Source organism: Colius striatus, chromosome 1, assembly GCF_028858725.1.
Source record: "Colius striatus isolate bColStr4 chromosome 1, bColStr4.1.hap1, whole genome shotgun sequence".
NCBI lineage: Eukaryota > Metazoa > Chordata > Aves > Coliiformes > Coliidae > Colius > Colius striatus.
This window is the reverse complement of record NC_084759.1, coordinates 12,781,697-12,806,807: the sequence shown is the minus strand read 5'-3', so window position 1 is coordinate 12,806,807 and position 25,111 is coordinate 12,781,697. Positions and strand designations below refer to the sequence as shown.

At 35.3% G+C, this 25,111-nt stretch overlaps 1 protein-coding gene across 1 annotated transcript in view; it reads right to left on the bottom strand.

Annotated features, from left to right (window-relative positions):
- Window positions 1-24,801, bottom strand: part of CNTN5 (contactin 5) — a 353,074-nt gene extending 328,273 nt beyond the window's left edge. The window contains exon 1 of the mRNA XM_062020562.1: window positions 24,663-24,801. Within this exon, the coding sequence (XP_061876546.1) occupies window positions 24,663-24,801 (139 nt within the window). The remainder of the gene's footprint in view (window positions 1-24,662) is intronic.
- Between the last annotated feature and the right edge of the window lie 310 nt (window positions 24,802-25,111).

Genomic DNA, 25,111 nt, shown 5'->3' with positions numbered 1-25,111 from the left:
AACCATTATTTATGACAATGAACAGAAGACAGAAAACTGAGAGAGCGTTTCAGAGGAAATATGGAAACATCTTTTTTTTTTCATTTGTTCACAGAAGTATCTTTTTCAGTCCTACATCTAACAAAGGAAGTCCCATCCAACAGAGGAAATTCTGATATGCAATAGAGGATAGGATATACCTAGGATATCTTCCCAAATCAAGTATTTGTAGTTTCTTTGGACATCCTTAAAGGTCCAGTTTAACCCTTCTTAAATTTTGAATGATAGTACAACCTTAAAACTAAAGAATGTAATAGAATTCTAGAGCTACAAACTGTCCAGCTTTTAGATATCTCTATTTCTCTGGCACTCTTTTCTGTATAGACAAGCTAAACCAATTGTAGACAAACTGCCAGAGAACAGCCTTACTCCACCCTCCTGACACCTGCCCTTTATGTATCTGCAAACATTAACGAGATCACCCCTCAGTCTGCTCTTCTCCAAGCCAAAGAGACCCAGCTCCCTCAGCCTTTCATCATAAGGAGATGCTCCACTCCCTTCATCATCTTTGTGGCCTTGTACTGAACTCTCTCAAGCAGCTAATTATTTAGACAAAATTTAATTATTCTTATATATTATAGAAAGCAAACTATATGTAAACTTGATAGAAATTCAATGTTCCTTGTAGCCCTAGGATAATAAGGTCACCAAATCAGAGTTTAGGTACACAACATAAGGGTGAGTTTATGTAACTGCACAAATTAGCTATGAGGCAAAAGTTACTGATTTCTTTACCATTTCAGCGTATTTTGGAATAGAATGGAATCATTTTGGTTGGAAAAAACATTTAAGATCATTGAGTCCAACTACTAACCCAGCATTGCCACGTCCACCACTAAGTTATGTACCTAAATGTCACATCTACATGTCTTTTGAGCATCTCCAAGGACAGCAACTCCACCACTGCCCTGAGCAGTCAGTTCCAATGCTTGACATCCTTTCTGGTGAATTTTTTTTTTCCTAATATTCACTTTAAATCCCTCCTGGTGCAAGTTAGGGTCATTTCCTGATATTATATAGCTTGTTACTTGTGAGATGAGACCAAACCCCACCTCACCACAACCTCCTCTCAGATAGTTGTAAAGAGCAATAAGCCTTTCCTCTGCTTCTTTTTCTCCAGGCTAAACAACTTCAGTTCCCTCAACTGCTCCTCATAAGACCTGTGCTACTGACTTTTCAACAGCTTCAGTTGCTGAGGCCTACAGCTTCACTGCTGGCACAATCTGCAGCAGAGTTGTGGTGCAGAGGGGTTTCCTGAACCAGGTAACCTCAGGAAAAAACACAAGAAATTGCCAGAAAATCTCCATTCTATGTTTTAATGTTGCATATTTTGGATTCTAAATTGATAAGTGAGAGATTTTCTACTTATAACTTTTTGAACTGGTTAGTCCTTCAATGTCAATTGAACAACAGTTTGAGAGTTAGACAAGAATATTCACACCACTTGCTTTTGTCATCTAGATCATGCAGCTCATTTAAGAGCAGTTTCCAAAAAACTTAGAGAAAAGCAGCATCGCTAGAGAGGGATGTGGAACTGCTAATTTACACTGGTGCCAATGTCAAGAGATATTTATAAATATACTCATATTTTTGTTCTGAAATCTGATGACTCTGTGATCTATTGTTCTTTTTAATTACTTTTAAATCAATGTTAAATTTAGGTGTTTCCACATCTTCTTGCAGATAATGAGACTATATCCTTTTCTTACTTGACTCACTTAAATCACAGGCTCAGTCTGAATGTCTGTCTTCACAATTCTTCCTGGACAAGATGAGAATGCTATCATTCACAGTATTATAGGGAGTTTAAATACTATCACTTGCAATTCTGTGCTGAGCAAAGATGATACTGTTAATGGCTGCGTGGTGAGCGACAGGGAACCACCTACAGCTTTGTACTGAGATAAATTGACACTAGCTCTAGTGGCATGACTAAAATACTCCTTTTCACAGTTGCACACCATATTAAGAGCAAGCACTAAAAGTACAGGCCATAGTGCACTCACCAGAGGGCTTACACCCCACTGCACATCAACAATATATGAACTGTTTAACCACTGAGCTCATAAGCTGCATTGGTTTTAGTGACGTTGAGTTAAAAACACAACCACCTCACTTCCCCTACAAAGAACGAAACAAAAATCTGAGCCAAAACCAACTCTCATGAAGTATTTACAGAATACTAGATAAAGCCTTTCTACTTGAATACTCAACATCGAAGTTAATAAAGCCAAGGGAGTAAATGAAAAGCATTAGTGAAAGTGGGCTCAGTACATAACACAAGCTGAATAAAAGCCAAAATAGCAGGACATGATCTTCAGTATTATCAGTATTTTCACATTACTGCATTTAATAGTGAAAAATCTACCTATCAGAGCAGACCACTGAGCAAAGCAGTTACCAGTCACCCTGGTAATCCAGCTCGATAAACTCTGCCTCCCACAGTCTTAACGTGGAACAACAGATGCACACTTCCTACATTTAGTCAGGAATTATATTTCTTTTTCACACATTATTTTCATTCAGTTTAAGACACAGATTTAGTTGCAATATAGATAAGAAATTGCTCTCATGAAACAGCTATCAGTAATTCAGACAAAGACAGCTATAGAACAATAAGAGGTTCAGTCATAGCTACCTATATTCGTGTAGTCACACAAATATAAATTGTACTTATTCATTATTTGATATGTGACCTCTACACATCAGTTTGCTTCCAATGTGGAGGAACTGACAGGTTTTATTTCTATACTCTTAATTTTTCCAAATATAAATCAAATTCTCGACAGAGAAGCTCAGGCCTACTTTTTTTGAAGTGGCTCCAAAAAGGAGCAGTATTTTCAAACATTAAGAAGACCTTTTCCATGATAAACTGAGAAACAAGCTAACAGAGAAACAAAGCCACATCAACTTTTTTAGCATGTATTCAGTCCATGGTAGCGATTTGATTTCTCCCATATATTTTTTTGTGATATTATTAGCAATCTTTTGCTGATTAGGGAGATTTCATGTACCTCAAATGTGTGTCTTTGGTTTGTCAGTTCAGTCTGATGCTACTGCCAAGTATATTTGACCATACTAAGCAAAAACTGAAGAGATCTGCATACATTCTTGGCATTATATCACCTAAAGAGTCTTGACAGAAAGTAAATAAATACATAAACCTTCCTTACACTTGGTCTTTTTCTAAGTGCTTGATGTACAGAGTAATATTTTTTTCTCAGTCATTTAGGGTAAAATTTATCAGCAATTAGAAGTAATAAGTTTTTTCTAATTTATTTCTATAGGTAACAGGCAACCTGTAAACTAGATTCTGTGTGGAGGTTTGAGCTTGGCATATCTTAGAGTTAAAAACACTGCTTGCTTAAAAAACTGTTGCTTGAAATATGAGCTGGACATGAACAAACGATCTGATTGTTCTGTCTTGCTCATCTGGTTGTGTGACAGTAAAGCCAGAAAGATTCACAAACATATCTAGGCTGATAATTTCATATCACATTGAGAAACTTCTAATCAGCTCTGTGCAGGAAAGCAATAGAGATCTTGGTATGTTTTCGATGAACTACCAAAGAGAGGAAAAAAATCAACCAAAACTCTCTCAAAAAAATCCAAAGGGATTAATTCAAAATTGTTTTTAACAATCTCTTCCAACACAGGCACACACACACATGTTCACTCAAATTCTCCATATAATTTTTATTAGAAATTTGATAAAATATTTAATTTTTAAAGATATTTAATTATGCTTTCTGACTTGAAGCATTGTCATATCTGCCAGCTCTCCTAGTACAGCTATTCCAATATTGTTTTTACTTCATCACTAGAAAACTGTACACAATTTCAAAGCTGAATTTGTCACTATTTCAAAGGTTTCCACTTCCTTTTTATTGTACTCCTATTATAAAAGACCAGGCCAATATTTAAGAAGCATTGTTCTAACCTCTAATGAATTTTTGAAATGAAGTTCATGACTTCTTTTATTATTATCTCTTATAGTGTTAGTGCTGCCCAGAAACTGGAAATCATTCTGCATGATGATCTAAAGTATTCCTCATACATTTCTGTCAATGTAAGAAAGGCAAAACAGACTCAGTTACTTGTTGAGATCCAGTGTTAACGTTTTTATTAATTTTGGTAGTGAGAAGTAGTTATCTAGAAGCACACTTTTCAAAAATTATAGTCACTCTATAGCATAAATTACTTTTGCCAGCAACCTAACACAAACATTCTTACAAAAACCTTATCATTGTTGCAATGTGTTGTGCAACTGCTGAGTTCCCACAGTATGGATGAAAGCAGTAGAGGTTCCTGGGGTTGGGTACTTCTGAAGCATCACCTGCTACAGTAGTTAAAAAAGAAAGATATGGACTATCCAAGGAAAATACTAAGAACTACTTTGAACATCTTAGTGGCAGGCAGTAGTAAACAGGGCTTACAAATTAAACCTGAGTGCTGTGTCTAGTTGGAAGATGCCATCTTTCACTGTGCTGCGTAGAGCTGAAAGGACATCCTCATAGTCCTGTTTAGCTGACTTTTTGGCTACATATTTTCCTTAGTAGCTGCGAGGCAGGTTTGCTTTTTTGTTCTAGTGATTACACTGTTAGTCTCTACATAGACTCTATGACCTTGTTTACAGTGCCTACAAATTTTAACATTGAGGTTAAAAACCAGCAACATCAAATAGAGCAGATTGACTGTCCCAGTAATCAGAGTGCTCTGTTAAATATTAACTGTGTGAGCCTTTTTAAGTGACAGGATAGAGATGTATTGCCTTGCTGCTTATGGTACCTAACTGGAGATGCTGGATGTAGGGATAAAGTTCCTGAATATGTTAAGGAGCAAGTAATGCATTTCACAATCTACTGTCATGACTAAAAGATTAGTCATAACTAAAATAAATAGACTGCATAACCAAAGACATTCAAAGTCAAGAAGTTGCTTGGGGGTCAGGAAACTATTCTGGGAACGCCATGGCAGGTGCATTTTCCTTAACATGTGCTTGACTATGCTGACCCATCCTAAAGCCAGAATGAGGAGACATTCTGATGGGTTGCCTACCCATAGTCTAAGCACTTCTCACTAACTGAACACTAAACCCTGTTAATTTCTCCTCAGTCAAAGCTTTCGTTACTATTCTGAGGCAATTTTGTGTGATAATTTTGTAGGCATAGTACATATGCTAATTTAGAATAAAAAATGGCATTTTTTGTTATATTTCTGTTCAGAAGTATGCTTTCTCACTATGTTCACCTCAAATATTGAAAGAGGTAAAACTATATATCCTTAAAGTTAGAAAATAGTCTGGCTTTAATGCAGAATTCCAGAAAGTGCTTCAGGTTCAGATGGGTTTACAACCTTTTCCAAGTGACTGTCTCTGCCCATTGGTTATACAGGGAAGGAGAGCAATTATTCCTTAACTCAGACATTTCAGTTTAAACTTTCAAGTTAAATGAGATTAATACAGGCCTGCATGGTTGCTGTTTTGTCTTTTCCTTTGTGACAGCTTCTTTACAACAGACTTCTCCCTCCTAGTAGGACTTTTAAAAGATGCTTTTATATCTTTGTTTGAATAGTATTCCTACTAGTCTATTAACTTTTAGCCCTTAAAAGTAAGTAGGCAGTCTGAAATCTCTAAAAAAAACATAAAAAATCAGGGAAAACATCAAGTAAAACAGATTGTCTCATTCCTTATTGTACTCTGACAGAAATGCTAGGTTATATCAGTGCTATTGATGCTGAGCATCCTTAGCTTCAGATAATGGAGTTTTGAAGTTAAAAGAGGTTTTGTCTTTAATATTTTATTCACAAAGGTGTAGAGGGATGAATAAACACTTTAACCTAAATCATTATGAACTGATAATACTGATTGACATTTTGACTTCAGGTCAAGATGAGACTCCAGGAGTACAAAGTTGGCAATGAATCCCAACAGCATGTCATCTCCAGTATCATTCAAAAAATGTGAAGCTAAGTACAAGAACCATTATCCTATTGTGTAATCTTGAAATCAATAGACTTTTCTGTGTAAACTGTGTACCATTAAAAAACATGTGATTTAGTATCATATCTAATACAATAGAAAATATTTTTAAAAGCTCCAGGTTGGAATAGGCTAAATACAAACAGTTTGTCACATTAAGATTTATCCACCAAATTAAGATGAAAGACAAAAATGGCAATAAATGTGCAGGTTAAGGTTTTTCCAGATTGATGGTAACAAAATAACGACTGGAATTATTTTTCTGTAGGCATCACAATTTTTGTCAGGAGAAAGGTTGTCATCCCAGTTCCAAACTGGAGCTAATCTGAATACCAGTTTGCTATAAGATTGTTTAGATGATTTATAAGAACGTGTTAGGAGGTGTGAATTTGTTCATGAAGAAACTGAATTGTATTAAATTGAGAAAGTATAGTTACAGAAATTAGAAAATGAAAACACATTATAATGTACCAGCAAACCGTCTGTTTTTGTGACAGCATCTATTCCAGTTTATAACAGTCCCACATGCTTAATATTAAGCATGGTAAATCTATTTTACCGTTTAATTCTTCTTTTGAATTAAGAATTATACAAAGTGCAACAATCAGCAGATAAATTCATTACTTCCAAATTCAATTAACCACTGAATTTTGGAGTAAAAATATAGGTAGCAGTCTACTGTGTATTTCAGCAATGCGACAAATTGTTTTACTTTTCACTATCTGCAAGCACAGTAGTCCAGGATGGGCAGTAGAAGGGTTAAGCATGTTCTGACTTTTCCATTTTATTTGAAGACTGAGAATTTGAAAGTCCCGAGGCACTAGTACTTATCTGGAGCTCTGTCTCTGGGCTTTTATGCTCAGTTATCAGAAGTGACAAAGTTGCATGGTATTTGTTATCCTGTTAGTACAGGGCTGGAGAGTCAGTGGGAAGGGAAAGTGAGTAATTGTACAGGCTTATCAGTGATAAATACTAGTCATTCATGTGTTCATCATTCATCTGGTAGAGAAACAATCTTCCACTTACTGTCCACTCTGATGTAGGAAAGACATTGTCTAAAAGGGAAAGGAATAAAACCAAAAAAAGTAGTCCTGGCATTCAGAGTGGGATGTATATTTTATACGGTTTGGTTAATGAATTTATGAACCTTAGGCTATCAACTTTAAACCTGGCAGTGGCTGCTGGAATGTTGAAAGTTACATATTGAGCATGTTTGAGCTGCATTTTGGAAGATCATAAGTGTAGATAATAGAGACAATTCCTAAAAGCCTCCAAGTAGCCAGGTGGAGAAGAATGGAAGCACCACATATCACTGTCAGCTGTAGGTTAAAACTAGAAAGGGCACTTGTGACTATTCCACATATGCTCTTTCCCTTGAGAGCATTTTTTGTTAGGGTCTATACATATCATGTTATAACAAGAAACCGTTCAGAAAAAAAAATCATGCTGTTTTTAATTTTCAGCACTATACTGAGGGAAACAGGAAAAAAATCACTGATTCAGGAGTCTGCTTGGTAGTGGGAATGGTTTATGTGAAAAGAAATTAACAATACATAGAGATGAGGTTTAAGGACAAGTGTTTACCCACTTGTCATTATGAGCAGTGACCATTGGGTCTCAGAAGTACTGCCTCTATCTTGTGAAACCTTGCTATTTTCATTATATCCATAATTTTATTGATGCCATGAAATATAAAATCTTACAGAGAAAATGAGTCTCACTTTGAGCAATTAAAATGTAGCAGGTAATACCATAGAAGTAGATAAATGGGCAGGGAGACAAAAAGGCATGAGAGATATATGTAAGATTAAAACAGAATCAGAACTCTACAAATGCCATTGATAATATTATGTAATCTTTATCATATGTTTAAACTTCAAAACATCTTGTCACAGGCAGCAATAATTACTAAAATGAATGTCAGAAGCCCCAGTTTCAAGCTGATTTTTATCAAGTGTCTAACATTTGAAACTAAAAACCTCAGTCTTACTTTTTGTCTTAAACACAAGTTGCTATTCAGATGTGATTTTGTTCTGTTTTAAAAATATTTTTCCTCCTCCTAAAATACAGAGACATACCTGTTTGTCTCATTCCAAGGTTAAGGAGTGCTGTTTTAAAACAATACCTTTTAGCAGTATTCTATTCCAGTTTCCCTGAGAAATCAGTGCAAGAAAACCTTAGCAATTCTAGACTAATAAAAGGTACTCTGCTTAGCCCTTATTAATGTACACCAAAGATAAATAGCCTTTACTATACATGTAAAAGCAGATTGCAAAATGCTTATGGAAAACCTGGACAGCAAAACCCTGTGAATGTATCTGCAATCCTATTGTATCTAGGACAGTGTGGTCCAAATCTTAAGGTCATGATTATGCATGGGAACACATAGGTGACAAAATAATCTGATGCCTTACTCTATCATTCTATGGTTTTCCACTGAAAAAATCACAATTACACTAATTAAAGTTAAAATGTCCCAAACATAGACTTTTTAAGCTATATTTTTATATATATGTTCTTTAGAAAGTTAAAAATTGCCAACAAATAAAATTCTGACAAACTTGATTCACATTTAAGCCAGCCATTTCTGAACTCACTTCAGGTATTATTACTATATATATATATATATATATATATATATACAATGTAATTAATACAATTACATGTATTATGAGATATGAAAGGTTCCTCTACATATCACATTAACAGCTCTCCCACAATAACCAGTGCTCTCACAGATGAAAGATTTTCTCTACAGGAAAGTCTCATAGGAAGAAAAAAAACCAACAAAATCAAGAAACTAAACAATAAGTATTTTTTCCAACTATCATTTCAGAAGCAAGGTGGAATCTTGGCTGAAAATGCCAGCTTAATTCTTCTTCAATTGCAATTTGGCTTGAAGGGTAATAATATATCATAAGAAAAGAAGGAAAATATTGTTATTATTGACACCTTTTTTGCATCTCTGAATTATCAATGTTTCATAACTGTAAAATTTCTGAGAATATAAGTTCACAACTGTGAGCTGTAGTGTCAGACTACCCTGTGTTCACACTAAAAGATTTATACTTGAGACATAATTCAGTCCTCAGATTTGTATTTAGAAAATTGTACTTTTTTCTCCACCTGAAAGTTATTTTACACATAGCTTAAGTACACTTGCATCCATTCATGCTTAGGCAAAACCCAAAATACCAGTGAAAGCTTTAAGAGAAAAAGAATAAAAAAACAGAGTTGCGGCAAACTAGAGAGGTCATCTATTCTCTTCTTGGATGGTTTCCTTCACCACTGCAAAATCGATATAACAATGTAGTACTCTCTTCCAACCACTGGCTGTTGCTAAGAGTGATTCTATGATGTGATGATTTAATGGATAAGTACTGAATTTTAACTGAGACCAAAACAACAAGAATTGAATGAACTTTATCTTACTGAAGCAACATCAATATCTATTGCTCTATCATTAAGAACAGTGCATTCAGGCATCTAACTTAGCAGGCTGCCCTGAATTGCATCAGCTGTAGGAACTACTTGCAGTTGTAAACATGTTCTAGTGAGTGCTGTGATATAAAAGCAGCTTCAAATGCAGAATGTTGTAATCAAATGTCAGAGGTATGGAGAAGGTAAATTACCAGTTACACAGTCAATCTAATTAAAATAACTTTGAACTCAATTTTGTTGTCTTTGGTTAATTCATCTCATAGCATTAATTTTTCTAGTGAGTACTTACTATTAATAAAATAATTACAAAATTATCTTTATGTATGAGACCACTATATGTGTTATCACATTATATTCAACAACATGTTAAAACAAGTACTGCAGTTAAAAAGTTGTTTAAAAGTTAAAAAAGTTAAAAGTTGTTAAAGGAGTGTAAACCTACTCCAGTAATATGTAATAAACCTTTAAGAATCCTAAAGAAATAGAAATCAAAATGTAAGATAACGAATGCTTTAGCAACCATCAGATATAAGTAGCAAATTAACAGATAAGAGGAAGAGTCGTGTAATTTAGACATGGTGCTGAATGACTGGCAAGAATTTTCAAGGATATTATGTTACTTAAATAAAATGTATATGTAAATATTGACTATTAGTTTAAATTACAAAGTAGTTATGTGTTTTAATGCTAGAATAAAATTAGTTACTGCTAATGCTCTGAAGCCTTTTTAAGAGATTAGTTTAATATATGTACCTAAGCAATGGCTGTGACAAACAGATGAAACTCATTCTTCTATATGCAATTTTAGGATACAGAATTGCCAGCATATGAAATGTTTCCAAAAATTTGAAAAATGTTATTGTGTTGTGCAGAGTTAGATAATTCTATTTGGAGCAAACTTTACTACTTACAGGTGTTCTATTTAATAGCAATTGACAGTAAGAAGATTTCAGCTACATGAAACCAACAGGTTTGAGTACTTTAATGTCACATTAATGTGCAATTAATATCTTCTGCCAGATCTTGACTTTGATAACTTAAAATTTGCAAGGTTGAAGACACAATTCTTAAAAAGAAATTCTAGATTTGAATTTCTGAAATGCTTCTGATTTTTTTCATGAGAATTCTTGGAAATTATAACAATAAAAATAATATTTTTTAGTATTAAAAAAATATTAATTGATAGTATTTGTAAGACACTACTACTAGAATCACCAAAATACAAATGTTACCTGAGAGCTTGACAATACAAGACAGAAAAGAAATATATTCCCTGTCCAAAAACAATGGACTTTGATAACATAAGATACTGAAGCTACATGAGGAAAACTAGACAAGCCCAGACTGTTTCATGTATGAATCCAAAGTATGCGGGCTCATATTCACATGTACTTTCCTTTATTAAATTCCTATGTCCAATATCACAATATTATAAGAAAATTCTAACATAAGAAACCTAAATTATTTTTAACTCTATTACTTGCAAAGGAAAAGCCAACTAAATTAATGTCATGAGAAAAACCTGCAAAAGAAATACACATAGTACATAAATTATAACAGTGAATAAAAGTATGCAGAATTAAGAAAACAATGAAACCTAATAACTAGTTTCCAAAACCAGAACACAATCCCAAAATGAAACCTCCTGCAGCTATTAGTCTTTAGGAAAGCACTGTACAAATTACTAACTATCCAATATTTTTTTCTTTTTTTTTGATAATAAAGTTTTCATTGTATTTTCAAATGAGATATGTAGCTGTCCTCTCTTCTGACTGTTATTCAGATTTATCTACAAATTAAAGTCAGATGGACAGCAGATGTAAGCTTCCCGACAGAAATTTCTACAATTTTACCACTTAGGCAAATAGTTTTAATGATGATGTTGATCTTCTCTGACATGCTTTGACATCTTCCTATTTCTGTTTGTAGTTAAGAGCCTTGAAAAAATATGCAGAGTTTTCTTGGGTTTGTTTTGATTTACCTGAAAGACAGCCAGTGAGTGACAGAAACAGAAACAGTTTCCATAACAACCACATCATTGGTCGCAAAGGTCTTCAGTCCCTCCTAGTGCAGTTGTTAGTAAGATTGACGTTTCTTCATTAAAGCTTAGCCTAATGAGACAAAGAGAAATCTCTGTTAGGAAAACTAAAAATATCTTTCAATAATATGATAGACAATTGAAAAGTCAAAGATGTTCCTAGTGTAATAGTTCCAAAGAACTCTATATGCACAGGGGCGGGTAGCCTGACAGATACTCAAAGAGATCTTGTTCCAGTAGTTACCTGTGTTAATAGCTGAAAAGTCTGTGGCAGTGCTATGGAGATAGATAGATATATAGCTATACATATGGATATCACCCTAAAGCTCTGTGTGTATTGAAGCTTTGAATTTCTAAAAAGTGAAACTTAGAAATGAAGAAAATAGTGCACATATCTTTCACAGTAAACATATTCACAGCATATAGCTTCGCATGTGTTCTTCGTTCCTGAAAGCAATATGTTGATGTTTGGAATAGAGCATTTTTAAAAGCACAAAATAAAATAATCATTTGCTCTAGGAAAATTCAGGCATTTTTACCACTTGCAAATTGGGTTGAAATAGATTCCAGTTTTCTTTGGTTTAGTCATTGCATAAGGACTGTATCAATATATTTGAAGCAATCATCATTTATACAAAACAGTTTACTAACACCACCTTCCACTGTTTCTCAGATTTTCATTTCTTATCTGTCCCATGTCTCATACACGCATTTAGGCACACTGCATCTTTGGTTACTGTGTTCCTAGCTATCACTTTAACAATATCAGTAACTGCAACACAATAAAGATTTTGTGTGCAGAACGCTGAAAAAGTCTAAAATATGAGGTTTCATCTGTTTTTGTATGGACATGAATGTACTTATGGTCTTTGTCTTGAAAATCATGAAGGTGCAGACATAAAAGTTAATTTCCTACACTTAATTACTCATATCTTTCAGGAAGCCTTTGAAATTCTCAGAGTCCATGGATTCTCAAACCCCTAGAAAGTGTGATTCACAACTACAAACGTAATCCCAGGGGAGAAAACAGTGAGAAAAAGAAGCATTTGCTTTGTTCCCCTATCAAATGCCTTTTGGGAATGAGTCCTTCAGATTATAGTAATTTCAGTTACATGTCACAGTGGCTGTTTTAGGGGTCCTATCCAGTATGTTAGAAGACTCACAGTAAGGGAGAAAAGATCAATACAGTTACTAAAAAAAAAAAAAAAAAGAGTAATTCCTAAATGTTAGAGTAGATTTGTACTGGATTATTCCATTTCAACTGCTCTCTCAGCATCTCTCTGTAATCTATTTTGATAGTCTTTCCCTTATATATAGGGACATTTATGCATGTACATATAGAGAGACACACAGTGTAAGCACTAGATGACAGCATCTGGTTAGGTTGCTGGTAGTTACTTCTGCAACAATCTAAAGGTGTAACTTGTCAGCTTTCACTTATACAGCACAGCAGATATGATTCTCCATACAGATAAAAATTGACACTTAGGACTGTACTTCCTTCCAAGTAACTCAGACCAAGCAAACAATATCAGGTGTACTCATAAACATAAGCATCTCTGAAACAGAACATAACAATCTGGTAGTCAAGTGACTTTACACATAGTGCCTGTAGCTCATCTAAACCTCCACAAGAAACCTCCTCAATGAATTATTAATGTCAGCTGCCTTTGTTTTTCACTTCAGTGATAATCTGCTTTTCAGTCATTGTGTTCCTTTGGTTAGTGAATTATCTCATTCAGCATTCTTTCCTGGACAGACCTTTGGGAAATAAGTATTTTCATTAATACTTAATTTTTTTCCCTTATCGCCATATCTGTTAAATAGGGTTGCCACCACCTCCTCCCACCTCCCCTCCAACTTTATTACTCTTCTTTTTTCCTACCTTGTCTTCAGTTGATTTTATAATGGTGCAACACAGAAATTGCACACACTTAGTGATTTTTCTGTTGCATAAACAGGGAAAATTATATCACAGTTTCCAACATTAACGTCTGACATTGTTGTTATTGCTATTAGTATTAGGGATATTGCCTATAGGATCATATTATTAACAAATAATATTAAATGTAATGATTGGTAGAGCAGAAACAAGATGACGAATAACTTCAGTCAAGCAATGGGAAGATCAAAATAAAATATGCACTTATACACATTTCTTTTTGAACAGTAACTATTTTTTTTCCTCCACATATAAATTTAGATCTCAGAGAAATCCAACTATCCTGTCTGGAATAGTTTGTTGGCTTCATTGGTAATTCAATGCAATGAAAGAAAATTGAGATGTCCGGAATACATTGTGTTCCATAGTTTATTTTTGCATAATTGCATGATTTGACAGAGACTTATAGTCTAGTTTTTAAAAGTAAGGATAGAATACCTACTGTGTTTTGAGTTTTTTATTCCCATCCTATTCTTGTTTCTTCACAGAATATGCATATCTTGTGACTTGGCTTTTTGGGTTTTTTTTTTGTACAGAGGATATGAATTTTCCCTGATGACAATTTATAAAAAGTCAGTGATCTAAAATGGAGTTGATGCATATAATGTGCAACAAGTAATTTCATTAACAAATTTAAATACTTTTTATACACAAAGAAATATCAGATATGGTTTTCAATATCCACATAGTAATAGCCATAGTCTTTTGTTCTCCAGAATTTCTGCCACGTTACTTTGGAATTTCATTCTGTGTGCTGATTTTAGACAACTTATTAAAACATTCACCATGCAATATATTTTAATGAATTATTTTGGCTAGTACTGACAGGGTGAATATTGTCTTATGGTTCTGAATCCCAAAAGAATTTAGGAATACCTAGAGTACCTAGAAATACATTGAAATGTTGTCAGCATTAAAGTGCAAGTAGCTTGAACTAGATTCAGTAAAACCTTGGTCTTAATAATAACTATTTTCATTAATGTTTGTTTTCTAGCACTTTGAATAAATTTATATCTAACTGTAAATATTTTTTCTTTTTAAAATTAAAGTAGTTAAGGGGTAAAGCTTTTAACACAGATACTATGATATCTGTGGCAAAATTACTGAAGTGGCCTGGAAATTAAAACTTACATTAAAAATATAATGTTGTTCACCAATTAAGAAAAAGTTTAAAAGCAAGAAGGCTTACAGGGTGGATACAGCTGCAGTTGGTGTGTAAGGAATCCAGAACATAGCAATTCCCTGCAAAATACCACAGAGTATGGAGCAGAGTGGAGACCCTGTAGCCCGACTGTGATGATATACAGGATCAAGATGGTCCTCTGGAACTGATAAGCAGCACTTTTGGTACTCTGAGCCAATGGTCTGTCAAAGCTTGACAAAATGTTGTTCTTTGTGTGAACTTTGCTCATTATAATTTCATTATAATACTGAAACACACTTCTGTCCTGAAGGCTACCCACTTCCAAGCTGTGACTGCTCCTCCTTGAGCCTGCACCCTGAGTTTTTTGTAAGATATACCTTTAAATGCAAGGCAAGAGAATTTTACATCAATCATGAAAAAGGTCTTTATGTCTATAGTCACTCAAACTACACCCTGAAGATAAAAAAAAAAGTATAAAAATGGCTAAAGAAAAGGGGGATATTGGAGGAAGACACCATTGCAGACAAGCCAAGGGAAACTGACTCCCGGGATCAGTCAACAAGCTGAGCCTTTCTTCCTCCCCACTTTGGATGTCTTAGGTGAGACTTAAGCTTTAAGTGCTTCTTTGAGAAACTTAGAAATATCTCCGGAGAGCTACTTTTTAAAATTTTGTAGCCAGGCTGTATTTTCTATAGCTTCATATGCTGTATCACTTATATACATATTTTTGCATGTGGCTTTTTTCTACAGTCACTATCACCAGAAATCTGTGAGAATCTGTATATCTGTTTCATGAATGCAACTGCACTGTTTAAGTAGCTAGTTGACACAGTTTCTCACTGAATGCATGACATGTTTTGGCCCAGCTACACAGCAGCACCACGACAGTTTCTCGCTCAGTGCCTCCATTCACCCCCACCCTCATTAGGATAGTAGAGGCCTCAGAAAAATGTGAGTAAAAAGATAAACAAGGTTGTTGTGGATTAAGACAAGGGCAGGGAGGGCTCACTGCCAATTACGGTTCCGGGCAAAGCAGACTCCAGTACTCGACTTAGAGAGGAAAGCAGGAAAGTTTATTCTACAAGAAACAGAATGGAATAAAAGCAAAAATGCAAGGAAGTCTCTGCTCCAGCACACTTTCTCCTCTCTTTCATCACTGACCTTAGAGTCTGCATGGTTATTTCTCTCATTGTTCCTACTCCTTGTACCACTACCAGCCAGAGAAGAAGAAAGGACAGAAGAAGGAAAAAACAGGAAGAAGAAGGAGGAAGATGCCTCCTCTTCTGACTTCTTAAAAAGTGATCATGGAGGTGTCTAATTGGCTCAGCCCCAGAAGTGGGTCTGGCTCAGAGCTGGGGAGACTTTTGAGCAACTACTTACAGAAGCCATCTTTACAGCCCCTTCCTCCTTACCAGAAAAGGTTGTCATATGAAACCATAACAATGCGATCAAACCCTGGAGTGTGGCTGTGCTAGTTCATGAGCATGATGGGACTCAACGCAAGGGGATTTGTTTTCTGCTAAACCACTCTGTACCCTCTTAACTTGACAATACTGATGTGAAAACTCTTTCTTTGAATATCACTACGTCATTTCTTTTTACCATCATATACATATTTACCAATTTAGCTGTACCAACACGAAAGAGATGATTGCTTAAATTCACATCCTCTCTCAAAGCAGTGTAATACAAGTCTTTGTCTCTACAGTGACCATACTGCTCAGAGGAAAGGATGTGACTTGAAGTGAAAAAAAATGTTTTCTCTGTAATATTTCTTTTTCCTATCTATATATATTCTAATCTATCTCTCTCTATATATATATTCTAATCTATATATTAGAAGAAAGTTCAAGTCTCAATCACTTCAAATAATTTTATTTTCCATTTCATTTAGAAAAAAGCAACATGCTCACAGGTAATGAAGAAATAACAACAGTGATAAGCAATTCTGATGTTCTACATAGACTTGGAGGCTTGGGAATTGAAGAAATTAATCTATTGCCCCCTATATGCCTGAATGGAAAGAAAAAAATAGCATATCATATTGAGAACAGTCATGCTTACATGGCTTTAGACAGTGTTTTTAAGAAAAAGTTTTCTTCACATTTAGTAAGTGGAGGATGTTGGACTAAGGTGAAATGACACTGTTAATAAGGTTCCTCGAAATGACAAAACTAAGTATCACTGACCAAGCTTTCTGCAAAACCCTTGGAAAAACACGGAGGTCTAACTGAAGAGCCACTTTAAAACAGTGAAATAAAGCCTTCTAGCCAACATGAAGTCATAGTATTTACAAAATTGTTTATATTTAATAAAAATATATTAAGTTAATATTTGAAAAAATTCATATAATAGATATTTTTACAATGAAATGTCAGTGGAATTTGTCATAGGACAAATGAAAGTGAAATGATATTAAGCCAATGTAAACAGCAAGGCAACTTGTAGGATTGATTATCATCCCAAGGGAAGATCATTTATTTTCAAGGTTTAATAATAGTTCAATCTATTGTAAAGAAAATTTAATAATGCACAAGTTCTAGCAGTTTCATAAAACAATTTCTGAGTTGTTTTATGAACTGTTAACTGAGTGCTAACAATATTAAAAATTTATTCTTCAGTGGAACCTTTCCTTGTCAGGTTTCTCCTGGCAAGCAACCAGGATATTCAATATGTAAATTAACATTTCACATGTTTTTTTTAATTCATGATGTTAATATAAATTTAAAGATATCAGCCTAGTTCTAGTAAGAAGCATAGAATGTTACTCCACAAAAGAAGAAAATTAACTATTTCTAAAATCTGCATCAATTGCAATTTCTGTTTTGGTGAATGAACACCTGAACTACTGCTCTGAAAAACAAAATTAAATATTTGACTACAAATTTTGAATAAGCACCTCAAAATGCCTATGAGTACAAATTCTGAGTTATTCAGATGACCTAAACCTGTTTTGAAAACTGTGCACAGTTAATATTGTATTAAACAATGATTACTTTCTAGTATTTGAATATATTTGCACATATTTGTTTTTAAAAAACAGCTTTTGAATGTAAGATGAAAAATGTTTTCTCTTCTAACACATTCATGTCAAGCTGATGATGAAAGCAAGGACATTATAACATTTTAGCTAATTTCTTGCATTTTCATTGTGTTTACTATTACTTTTTTACCAAATCAACCATTAATATGAACAGTGGATCTTAACAAAACCATTACAGAAAGAAGACTGGTTTAATGCTGAATTATTTCAGTGGTCATTCAATGGTATTTGCTAGAGGTGCTAGATCTTCTTTGGGATTCTTACTGCAAATCAGTCATGAAATGTCATCAGTGTGCTGAAGGGAACTAATTCTCAGCTTCTCTGAACTAGCAATAATGAGGTACTGCTATTTGGCTACATTTACTTGAATACAGTATTTAAAAAAATAGAGTACTGCGCAGACAAATTAGGTGACATAGGATATATCTTTACGTACTAGAGGCTTAGAAGGGGTATGGGTATAGACTCCCATGCTACATGCAGATACTGAAGTAGCCCCAACATGCTGCTCCCACTATAAGGCATTGAAGTGCTCTCTGGTGACAAAATACTTATTGGATGAGGGTTTCTGAGAATTAAAGCAATGGAGTTAATTCTAGGGGCTTTTCCTCATCCATTTGTCAACTAGACTGATAGTTTCTAAAACTCAGTTCACATATCAGAGAACAAGTATCTCCTGGGGATGAAGTAGTTTAAAGAGCCTTGCTGCTCTTGCTTATGTATGTGAATGAGCGTTGAAATACAGACTGACCTCTTCAGGGTGATTTTCCAGTTTCTTAAAGCCTGCACTGGAAGTAACATAGATTTGCTCCCAACTACCACAGGAATAAACCTCTCTGGTTTCTTGAATGAAATTTATTAACATTTTAAGTCCCAAAAGCCCTTATGACACTCTCCTTTTTTTTTTTTTTTTGTAGTTGTGTCAATATTTATTACATCTTATTATGAAATTTTAAAAAAGAGGAAAATATGTAGTTTGACACTTTGGAAATGAGTTATATAAACACTCTTGTTAGTGAATAAGAAATAGACAACCTGAAGGAAAATTCATTCAAACCATTTTTGACAGCTATTTTGAAGTCATATGAACAACCTTATTCTTTTTGCTAACTGTAATGGAAACCTGATAGCAGTAGAAGCCAAGAAGGCTATCCTAAATGATTCTATTAACTTTCAGATGGCTAAAACTGAGTAATAGTAGTCCTCACTTGTTTCTTCAAGTCTATATGAAAGTTTCCATGAGATGTGAAAAACTGAACAGGTCATTTAATTTTGTGTTGCAACTAAAATCACCCTTTTTCTGTGATGGATATTTTGGTAGTTTGCTTTAATTATTCAGGAAACATATTCAAACATCTTTATTAAGTTCTACAGATGTCTTCAGAAAACTTGAGTTCAGGAAGGAGCAGTGATAGAATTTTAGGTCATGTTAGTGACATACTCAATCTGCATTGTTTATTTCAACCAAAAATTGCAGGAAAAAAAGGTGTATTTTTATGTTACACTTTTCAGGCCCCCTAATTTATTTCCAAATTCTTCTAGGAGATTGTAAGATGTGACAGAGTATTCGTCTGGAAACTGTCTTTTCTCTGCCAAGCAGAGGGATTAAGGACAATGACAAGACCAACACGACCTTGATCCTGTTTTATGTTTCAGCTATATTCAGTAGACCTACCTCTAACATACAAGAGAAGTGGTTCATCTTGGCCTCTCTTCTGCAGCAGGAAACTAGTGCCAAGAAAGAAGATATCCTTGACTGCCACTTGCATCTGATGCTGCATCAACCAGTATAAATAAGCATAGAGTCATTTCAGTTGGAAAAGATTTTTAAGATCAACAAGTCCAACCACTAACTTAACACTGCCAAGCCCACAACTAAACCATGTCCCTCAGCAGCTCATCTATGCATCCTTTAAATATTTCTAAGGATGGGGTCTCCACCATTGCCCTGGGCAGTTTAACAACCCTCTTGGTGAAAAAGTTCTTCCTAATCTCCAATCTAAACCTCCCCTGATGCAACTTCTAGTCCTAACATTATTTGGGAGACTGACCCCCATATCACCCCAATCTGATCTAGTCTTCCCTCAGCCTTCTCTTCTCTAGGCTAAACGTGCCCAACTCCCTCTGTCTCTCCTCATAAGACTCTTCACCAGCTTCATTGCCCATCTCTGGACATGCTCCAGCATCTCAAGGTCTGTCTTGTTGTGAGGGGCCCAGAACTGAAGAGAGTACTCCAAGTGTGGCCTCATCAGCACTGAGTACAGGAGGACAATCACCTTCTTGGTCCTGCTGGCCACACTATTTCTGATGCAAGCCAGGATGCCATTGGCCTTCTTGGCCACCTGGACACACTGATGGCTCATGTTCAGATAGCTGTTGATTAACACCTCCATGTCCTTTCCCTCCAGGTAGCTTTCCAGTAACCTGGTCCCAAGCCTATAGTGTTGCATGGGGTTGTTGTGGCCCAAGTGCAGGACCACTTGGCCTTGTTAAAACTCGTACAACTGGCCTTGCTCCATCACTCTAGCCTGTCCAGGTCCCTCTGCAGAGCCTTCCTGTCCTCAAGCAGATCTACACTCCTGCCCAACTTGGTGTTATCAGCAGATTTACTGAGGGTGCACTCAATCACCTCATCCAGATCATTGATAAAGATGATAAGCAGAACAGGCCTCAACACTGAGCCCTGAGGAACACCACTGGTGACTGGCCACCATCTGGATTTAACTCCATTTCCACCACTCTCTGGGCCTTGACATTCAGACAGTTTTCCACTCAACAAAGATCATGTCTATCCAAGTCATGGGCAACCAGTTAAGCATAGCTTAAGTCTTCCATTTAATGTGACTGCTAGATCAATGATGTTATGCATTTTAGTAACACAAAACAGCATCATCCCTCGGCTTTCTACAAGGATATAAAATCCCAAAGACTGTGTATATATCATGTTCTGACTTAGTGGCCATAATCTCTCTGTGGACCTGTAAAATTCAATTCATTTCTGTGCTCACTTCCAGACGAATCAGCTCTGGCACAAGAGTGTTCAATACTACACATAAGAAGTAATTGATTTTCTGTACCTAAGACATGACATCCTATTCACTTTATAAATCAGGTGCAGGGGAGGCTCCCAAAAGTGTGTTAAGGAAAGTAAGAACCTCCAAACCCTGCTTATTTTCTGCATATGGGCCTTATATGATGTTGTCAGTCTGTCAGAAAGGCCTTCTTATGAGAAAGATGTAGGTGACATGCAAAGAATAGTAGAGGCTGTTTCATGCATTAGAGTGGATGGGAGATACAGAGTAAAAAGATTATATGTCAGTGCATATATGCTACAAGTTTGCATCAATGCCAATCCACAAATCAGAAAAATGGCAGAAAAACATGTCTCAACATCTCATTTATGAGGCCCAGATCAATATCTGTATTAGACACCATGGTGGATTTCACATTAGTTCAGCCCTCAGTTTCAGCCCCTAGTTTCAAGCAATTATTTTATTTTAACATAATATATTATCACATAGCTAAAAATTCCATAGAATCATAGAATCATAGAGTTAGTTAGGTTGGAAAAGACCTAGGTAATCATCAAGTCCAACCATAAATCTAAAACTGTCAAATTTTCACTAAATCATATTCTTAAACATCATATTTATACGTCTTTCATACCTCCAGTAATTCAATACTTCTCTGGCAGCCTGCTCTAAGCAAAATGCTCTTCTGTTTTTAAAATGAGGCATCCTTCTGTAATTTTTATACTATTATGTGAGAAAGAATAGAGCAAATGTTCTTCAATTTGAGGTATTTATTCAATATATGTATATACACCTCATAACAAGGGTATATCACTATTTTATAAGGATTTTACATATGCAAAAAGGTTTTATTATTTATGGATTCAGACAAGAGGATTCTTAAAAAATCAAAAACTTGAAACAGGTCAAAGAGATTTCATCTTCAAACCAAGATAGGGTAGAAATTTTCTAAGCTTAAGAGACATAACTCAATTTTAATACTTTTGAAAACAAGTCTTAATATTGAGTGCATTTTAGAAATATACGTAATTCAACCTCAAACTATTCAGATAAATAAGAAAAAAGGAATAAAAAGTTATCTATTTTATGTAAATGGGTGGACTATACTATCTTGTTACAATTAACAGTTTTCATAACTTGGGACAGCAAAGAAATTGTTTTACATACAGTAAAAAGATATAGCCTTAAGAGCTTAGTTGTTAGAGTTCTAGATAAATGTGTAGAACTTGAAGATACACCTGTAAAAACAAAATTAGTTTGGAGAAGATACTTTAAAGACTGAGTTCTGAAACAGCTATGCTGGTTTAAATGTTAATAATTTTGTTCTTAGCTATTTTCCACTTGAAACATTGCAATACATTTTTAAACTGCCATACTGAAGAAAATAAATGATGCAACAAATTGACCGGTGCTACAGAGATAGATTTGTTTTTTTATGAGCATGTTTAATTGTACATGTTTCTTAAGTTTCTAATTACAACCAGTGCTAAAAGTGTCTAGATGCTTAAGGGTGCATTTTTATATTTAAACATACTTCATTATTATTACTTATATGGCAGATAATTCACCAAGATATAATGATAAGATATTAAAGTGGATCAGAAATCTCATTATTAAAACACAAGCTTGTCTGAATAGAATAGGAAAAAAGTACTCTAAGTTGATAACCACCTCTTCATTTTCTTTCACAAATCTCATTTTATTATGAGCTAAATGTCAGAGACATAAAGACATAACTGGTGGCATGATCCCATTAGGGAGGTTTGCATCTGTTATCATACTTTATTTAATATTATTTTTCCAAAGATTTTAAATAAAGCAAATGAACTTTACTGAGGGCTCAAATTTCAACCAAATGTGTTTTAGCCTATCTGGGGGTGGATTGTTTATTTTTAAAGAATAAGATATGACCACAGTGCAAGAATATTTCCTCCTGTATTTCAACTCAGTATTAGGGCAAATAGAGATTATGAAATTGTGCTGTCAGGTTACCCCTCTAAGGGCAGACACACACTTCATGTTTTCAGTGGTAAATTGAATTTGACATTTAATTTGAAGTCCAGGATACCATAATGTAAAACCTTCTGCAGTATTAGTGATAAAGCATGAGGGCAGACAACCTGGCTGTGTCTTAAACAGACCTCCCCATATTGCCACTGCCTTCATTATTTTCGATGGGATTTTTTTCCTGATCTTTACAGGAAAATTCCATTATATGTGTAGAATCACAGTAGCTCATACCTACAACATTAAAGGTTTTGTCATAGATACAAACAATCTACTGTATATTTTATCCCTACATGTTATCCAGACACCCTGTCATTTCTGAGTTTAGAATACTCTTTAGACAGCGTAAGTCTTAGTAGCTAGTGCTGCTGACACTTTCACATTTGTTTATTCTTTGGAAGATAATTTGATTTTCCATTGCACAAGAAAGCATGTTAATAGTGGTTGCAAGTCATTTATTGGTCAAAGATTTATTTTTAGTAGAGATTTGTGTGTAAATTAGCAGTCTTTCCGTTAATACATTTCAGAGTCAAGTGTTGGAATGTAGTATTTTCAGGAAGCATCTAGAATTCCTCCTTGTTTGAGAGAATAACAGATTTTGGGTCAGAAATTAAAAATGCCTTAACCTGGAAGTGCAACACATGGTTTGGTGCACAAGTAAACAGAATTTAGTGAGGATACTGGGTTAACCACTGCCTTTGTTACTTTTACTTGTCAAGAAAAAAAAAAAATAGGACAGTTCCTTGTCCCTCTAAAAAGTCATAATCTAACAGTCATGAATTACGCTGTGAAATGCATACTACCTCAGAAACAGGCCAAGCAGCTCCAGCTGTAGAGTACTACATTATCTAACAACAGATCTCTGAGCTACTTGACATTGTTACACAAATATAATCCAGATCAAATAGGAGAATATTTATATGGAATTATCCAGCTCACAGAACACATTTATATCTAACTCAGCATAACATTCATTTTGCACAAAGTGGTACTATCTGATCTTCACAAAAGTCTGAAAAAAATCAAGTTGTTTCGTCTTTCTTTGTACCATATCTGCACTGTGTCAAGTGATTGAAGTAATTTTTAGTAGTATTTTTGTATTGTTGGCACCCTAAAATGGAGTTAACTGTCATGAAGATCAACAGCTTTAGCATTCCCTACAGACTACCCACCTTTTCTTAATTATACCAAGAAGTTGTCATAGTTTTGTCAAGACAACTGGAAAGATATATCCTGATTTTTTCCTCATTCTTTGATTTTTTTCTTCTGCAATAATTTCTTGAAGGATTTTTTGTGGAGAGAACATCTCCCTTAACTAAAAGTCATGACCCTTTTACTGGTTTCCAGACAGTAACACTACTAATTGTGGCTATGGCATTTCCTTCCATTTAATTGCCTCAGTTCTTTTCATGTCTATCAGAACTTGTCTTGCAAAAATTTGTCACTTTTCTTTAGCTTGTGAGAACCAACTGCCTGTAGATTGTGTTTAATGACAGAGAACAATTTCTTTTTTATTTCTTCTCTCTGTTGTCATGGTTTAGGCCCATCCAGGGACAAAAGACCACGACTAGACTGAAGTATCACAGACTTCAGAACTCTCAAAAGACAGGGAGGGCTTAATTGCTGCTTATGGTCCCAGACAAAACAGACCAGGCTACTCAGTTTGGGGAAGAAAAAAAACCCTTAATTTAATCTGTCTGGAACAAAAACATAACAAACAGAAATATCCAATGGAAAAATAATACCGAATATGGAAAATAATGGAAGTACAACCAGCTCTTTAAGATTACCTTTCCACCCACCTCTTCTCTCTTTCTCTGTCACAAAGCCCTGAGGTCAGTGTCATTACCTTCCCTCCCCCATAAGCAGTGCTGGGGGGCAAGGAATGGGGGGTGCAGTCAGTCCTTTTCTGATGTCTCATGTTGCTTATCTCACTCCTGAGCAGAAGTGCTCCTCGCTAGCCCTCCCTTGCTCCAGCTTGGGGTGTCCTACACACCAGGTAAACCTTGCATGGGCTGCTCTGATGTGACACTGTAACCCCAGTTTGTCTTCTCCACGTTGGGGTCTAAACTGCTCGCTCCCTCAGACTTGGAGTCTCCAGCTTTCACCCCGTCTGTGAAGAGATCTCTACTCATCATGGGGTACAAGGATATCTCTGGTCCGGAATTGCTCCTTGTCTCTGTGTTGTTCTTCCCTTCTATCTCCTTCTACACACTTCAAATTCCTGACCTTAAATAGTGATTGTGAAGATGTCAGAGTGGCCCAGCCAGGCTGGAGGTGGATCTGAACCTCGGAGCTGGAGGAAGTCCAAGAATTCTTTACTGGGCCTGCAGTGCAGCCCCCTCCTCCTGTTACCAAGCAAAAGTAGCTCCTTGCAAAACCATGACATGTGTTGTCACTCACAAAGGCAGAGAATTTAGAATTTAGAAGAAGGACCACAAACTA